Source organism: Acipenser ruthenus, chromosome 6 (genome assembly GCF_902713425.1).
Source record: "Acipenser ruthenus chromosome 6, fAciRut3.2 maternal haplotype, whole genome shotgun sequence".
Classification (NCBI taxonomy): domain Eukaryota; kingdom Metazoa; phylum Chordata; class Actinopteri; order Acipenseriformes; family Acipenseridae; genus Acipenser; species Acipenser ruthenus.
Window position 1 is genome coordinate 28,753,041 of NC_081194.1, and position 6,000 is coordinate 28,759,040.

General features: G+C 37.6%; 1 protein-coding gene across 1 annotated transcript in view; it reads left to right on the plus strand.

Annotated features, from left to right (window-relative positions):
• The window catches only part of LOC117410600 (N-lysine methyltransferase SMYD2-like), a 28,218-nt gene extending 22,964 nt beyond the window's left edge, over positions 1–5,254 (plus strand). The window contains exons 8-12 of the mRNA XM_034017268.3: positions 100–210; positions 415–535; positions 1,052–1,226; positions 2,418–2,526; positions 4,358–5,254. Of these exons, the coding sequence (XP_033873159.2) occupies positions 100–210; positions 415–535; positions 1,052–1,226; positions 2,418–2,526; positions 4,358–4,438 (597 nt within the window). The 3' untranslated portion in view covers positions 4,439–5,254. The remainder of the gene's footprint in view (positions 1–99; positions 211–414; positions 536–1,051; positions 1,227–2,417; positions 2,527–4,357) is intronic.
• The last annotated feature ends 746 nt before the right edge of the window (positions 5,255–6,000 follow it).

The window sequence follows — 6,000 nt, forward strand, 5'->3', positions numbered from 1 at the left end:
GATAAACCTGCACATTTCTAAGATGAATCACTGCTTTAAAAAAAGTATTCTTGTCATGCCTTGAATGCTTGATAATAGATTTTTTTTAATCACTTGTAGGTCTTTACCAGCTATATTGATCTGCTGTACCCCACCGACGACAGGAATGACAGATTGAAGGATTCATACTTTTTCAACTGCGAGTGCAAGGAGTGTGCCACCAAAGGAAAAGTAAGATTTAAAGCAAGACCTAAGGCTCACTATTGAGATCTTCTATAGTTCTTGAGTCTCTTGTATAGTGCAGCATGGGCCAAATTATAAAATCTGTCTATCGATTTATTGCTTCAATTATTTTAAAAAATGCTTCTATATTTAGAATCAACTTGTAGTGGAACTGTTACTACACGTGTTTTAATGGGTTCCCACTTTGTGTAGGATAAGGCAAAAATGGAAACAAGGAAAATGAATGAGCCTCCACAACCTGAGACCATCCGGGACATGGTGAAGTATGCCAGGAATGTGATCGAGGAGTTCCGGAGAGCCAAGCACTATAAAAATATCCTTTTCTTTAACTCAATACAATTGTGTTTGGTATAGTAAGGGTTAGAATGCAACAAATCAATACATTAACAAAACCTAAAGCTTTACCTACCACCATGTAATGTATAAAACAGTATTACTCCCCGTTACTCTTTTGCTGTATATATTCTCACTATCTTCGAAATTATCAATATTGTTTTGATATGGATTTTTTTTCTCATACCGTGGGTCTCTAGTCAACAGTTCAATTCCCCATTTTAGTCAACATTCTTTGACCCTTGCATTATTAAGCAGCAGTAGGGGGACGAATGCTAATGCGGTTTGTAACCCATTTAAGATGCAGGTTCGACAATCTTGGAGCTGGTTGGTGCTGTTGCACTGTAAGGTGGAGTGAACCCCTCTGAAGAATGTTAGCTTTGAAACTAGGAACCCATTGTTTCTGTTCACTACTAGTACCGTACTAGTCCGCATTGCCTCCTGTACCCCAGCTGCAGCCTCTTTCCATTGCTGTTATTTCTTGACTCTTTGGCACCTCCTAGTGATCTTCTGGAGATCTGCGAGCTGAGTCTGGATAAGATGGGTGATGCGTTTGAGGACACAAACGTGTACATGCTGCACATGATGTACCAGGCAATGGGGGTGTGCCTTTACATGCAGGACTGGGAGGGAGCATTGCGTTATGGGGAGAAGATCATCAAACCCTACAGGTACAAGCACTCTCAATTCAACTTATTTTTAATAGCATTAGTCTGTGCAACTGTGTATTACCTAAAATAGTGTACAACCAGATCTACATATCTATCTGCATTTAAACATACACATACCATATGGAGAAGGCAGTGCTGGTTCCAAGGCTGAGACAATGCCTAGGCAGTAGTCAATGACAAGGTCATTGCCAATAACTTACACAAGACAAAGTAAAAATGCTGTTCTGTTTATTAGAGTAAGTAGGGCATAACAGGGCATACAATTGTTAATTGTCTCCTGGAAAATAATTTAAAAAAAGCCGTGAATAGAAACTCAGTTGATGTCATAGTGCAAATTAAATGGAGAAATAATCTCCTGGTTCCAAGTGCCACAGTCTGTCCATGGATGATTGCACTGGATATTTGCATGCAGGATTTCACTGTGGATATTTGCTTTCAATTGCTCGAGGAGTCAGTAATTTGTGTGACCTCTGAATAGCCCTGTATGTATTGCATATACAGGACCTTGGATTTTCAGGACCTGCTCTAATTGCAGGGAGTCTCAGGATCCCTGCCTAAGTGAAGTTTGTTTATGTGGATTTTTTGTGTTAAGGATACAATTGCCATGGTTTGCTTAAATGATCAAAAACAACAAGACGTTTTATTTTGTAAATAATTCTGTGTTTCAGTAAAAAAAATTGCTAATCAGGAAAGATAATTGTAGCATGCGGGTGACTATGCAAGACAGTGTGGTTTGAACATCTACCAAAATGAACAATGTTAATGATATTTCTATCTTAGTATGACATTGCCACCACTAAAGCTTTCCTGTTTTTTGGGACTTGTAAGGAGGAATGATCTAGTATTTCCCCAAAATGTTTCCTTAACCCCTTGAGGTACACAAGGAATTGAGCGCTTGTTTTGAGTGACTCTGCAATTTGGATAACCAGATCCAACCTATCAGTAAATTTGAAACCCGTTTTGTCCACCTAAGTGTAAAATAAGAACATTGGCATCATTTTATTTGTGGGATATATATGTCCCTTAAAGGGATAAGGACTCTTCCAATAAGAGTATTTTATTAAATGAAACCTAGACAAAAAATAGGACTTTTGTAAGCAGTCTTTAATGGCCATATTACTGGAAAGTGAACCAGATTGTTTTAAACACAAGATTTTATTTATTTATTTTTTGTTTGTTTCTCATATATAGCAAGCATTATCCTCCCTACTCTCTAAATGTGGCCTCCATGTGGCTGAAGTTAGGAAGGCTGTATATAGGATTGGAAAAGAAGTCTCTGGGAGTCAAAGCATTAAAAAAGGTGAGGTCATTAAAAAATCACGTCAGTGCTAGGATCAGCTGAATATGTATATAAAATACACTACATTTTGAGAACACAAAGGTCTAGGTGAGAAATTGAAACTTTTTCTGTGTATTGTCTTGGTTATGTCAAATGGTGGTTACCTTATGTAGTCATGCTGATACAGAACCACTTTAACGCAATGTGATGCCCATACCACCCTCATGGTCTACTGAAGATACTTGAGACATTTTATTGCAGGTTCATACTTTTTCCCTGGCACATGTAAACTGGTCAAGTGATTTTTGAACAGCACAATACAGCAGTGGTCAGCAAATGGCAGCCCGTGGGCCAAATCCTGCAGACATTGCAGGGCTGTATCAAGGGCTGAGCGAGAGCAGAACTTCATTTTAATATTACCGCAAGGGGGCTGTCATGGGGGATTCTCCGTATGACCTTTATATATTTCTTGCGAGTAAGTTTTGCAATATTGATTCCAAAGTACAGTACTTGCTGATTGTGATGATACATTTATGCCTCGCTATGGTAGACAGGCACGCAGAGGAGGCTGTGTGGTCCAGTGGTTAAAAAAAAGGGCTTGTAACCAGGAGGTCCCCGGTTCAAATCCCACCTCAGCCACTGACTCATTGTGTGACCCTGAGCAAGTCACTTAACCTCCTTGTGCTCCGTCTTTCGGGTGAGACGTAATTGTAAGTGACTCTGCAGCTGATGCATAGTTCACACACCCTAGTCTCTGTAAGTCACCTTGAATAAAAGGTGTCTGCTAAATAAACAAATAATAATAATAATAACATAAAACACAATTAAAAAGAAGCATATTTTTATTTTTTTAATGCTTCTTTGCGTTATGACAAATTCAATGAGAAATGGCACTTTTCTACATAGACAGGAACGCAGAATAACATAAAACACAATTCAAAAGTAGCATACATTTTACAGTTATGACAGATTTAATGAGAAAAATGGCACTTTCGTACAAGGTGTGATAGACGTGACGGCGATACGTAGGCAGTCCTCCAAAGATTCTTGTCAGCCTGTTTCGTGCATCTGTTTTTAATATTGCATTAATTGTGGAATAAGCCGCTTCGCATGTGTAAGTAGATCCAAACACGGAGAGCACAAACAGAGCCAGCGGTCGTTATCTGCTATATAGGCAGACCACAATGATTCCAGATTTGCTTTGTTAATGAATTCAGTTTTCAGCAACGACGATGCCTGCAAATATAGTTTTAGTTGCTGCTTCGTCGATTGCAGGCACTTGCTTTGCATGGGACAAGAAATCACCATCGGGGTTGATTGAAAACGGTTTACGGACAAAAACGATTATGTACCTGGGAATGTTGACGTGAGCTCTTAAATTGTCTTTCAGCTGCACAATAAAGTCTGTCATCATTAAGAGCCATTTTGAGTAACATTTCACTTACAACATATCAGAATGTTAAACTAAACTAATTTGCCTCAATAGATACAACACAGGTACTATGTTATTTTACTAATATTTATTTGGAGGGTACAAAGACATACTATCACAATTGTTATTTCTTTTTTCCTTTTTGGTTTGTTTTCAACTGGCTTGACCAGCTTTTTTTTTTTATTGATGAGCCGGTATGCCTTGTGTCATGCTGCAACACATTTTTTAGGCGGGGGGAGGGGGTATTGCAAGTGGCCTGCTCTGCGGCTGCCCGCATGTCATTTGCGGACCACTGCAGTACAGTTTAATACCTTACCAAAGTTATAATAGCACCACCTAGCTGTGTTTTATTTCTTTTTTAATGTATGTTTGTGAATGTAAAGTGGAAAAAAGGATGTATTTGTTTTCCTTTTCTTTTAGGCCATAGCGATTATGGAGGTGGCCCATGGAAAGGACCATCATTACATAGCAGAGATCAAGAAAGAGCTTGAAGATCACTAAATAAAAATAACTTCCTTTTTTTTTCAAATTAAAAATACAATTATGGCCTGGTAACTTGTTAACCTTTTTCCTTGTAATGCCAATTGCTTTATTTGTCAAAGATTTCACTTTAGACTGGTGTGGTGATGTTACTAAAACAAGGCCTTTGTAAATTGTTACTATATTTATTTGTTATGAGGAAAGTAACTTTGTAACATTTTTGTGGGAAACTTCCAGTTTGTTTTAACCAGTAAATGGACCCTTTTTTCTTTTCTTTTTTTTTGTAAATTCAACATTTTTTTCTTTTTTTTTTTACCACAGGGCTAATTTTTGTTAACCTTGGCATGACAGTCATGTAAAATGCTAACACTGCCAATGGTGATCAGTCTGCTGTTTTGAATGGCTAGTTGACCCCTTCCCTGTTTTGGTCTAAAAACAAAAAGGACAATAGTATAATTGTGGAATGACCTTCTGGCCCAGATAAGTCCCATATGCTGGAAGGCCTGTGATGAAGAGGTGGGCAGCAGTGTACATTACCAAGATAGTGCAGATGGATTATTTTAAATCACAAAAGATACAGTTCTCTTGAATTCAGGAGACAAGCTAAACCAGCCAAAACTTTAGTGACCTGTTCTTGCTGCAGGTTGGTTTGATAGAAGGCAAAGGGTTAACAATGGCAGGCAGCATATTCACAGTAATGCTGTTAATGTATTTTTTGTACTGGCTATATGGCATGAAGGTTAGTGGATGCATACAGTAGTTATGTTTGATTGTTGTTGTTTTTATTTGTATGTATGTGCACTACAACAATAAAAAAATTGGAATGAAAAACAAAAAACAAGTTTTTGTATTTGCTATGTTTTAAAAGCAACCTTTCACAATATTACAATAGTGTAGTTTCTTGAATTGTATATTTGTTTATTGCGCTAATCTTAGTAAGTCCAATCAATTTCCTGAAACAATACAGTTGGCGCTGCCTAATCGGGATCCTGATAATCGGGATATAAATGTATACAACGCTGGGAGACGGTTCTTCCCAATGCTATTTATGTTGTTTAATTGGGACGTCATTTCGTTTAATTGTTATACAATATTTTCAAATGATGAACGAAGATCGCTTTTCAGAGCAAGACAGTTTCGCATAGCACAGTGCAGTGAGTACTTAATTACGCTGTGACTTGCGTAAATTGCGTAAACCACATTGAACTCTTGAAGAAGGAAGAGTCTCCTGTGGTTTCTCAGGCTGCTGAAGTTGGCTTGTCAACATTGCAGATGCCTCGCCTTGTGATTACTATGTGATTTCATTCTTTTTCATTTCATGTAGAAATAAAAAACAACGATTTCATTTTGTTTAGGAATATACAATTGACTTGTATTTTAAATTATGTATTTAACATTTAATCATAATGTGATGTGCTTGTATTCTTAAAAAACTAAAAAGTGTGACTAATGTTGTCTCAAATGCTTCTTGTTTAATTGGGACAGCTGCTTATTCTGGATATTTTTACTTCTCCTGAGGCATCCCCATAAAGAAGACCGACTGTACCATACCTACCATAGTAAAAAAATACATAACCATAATG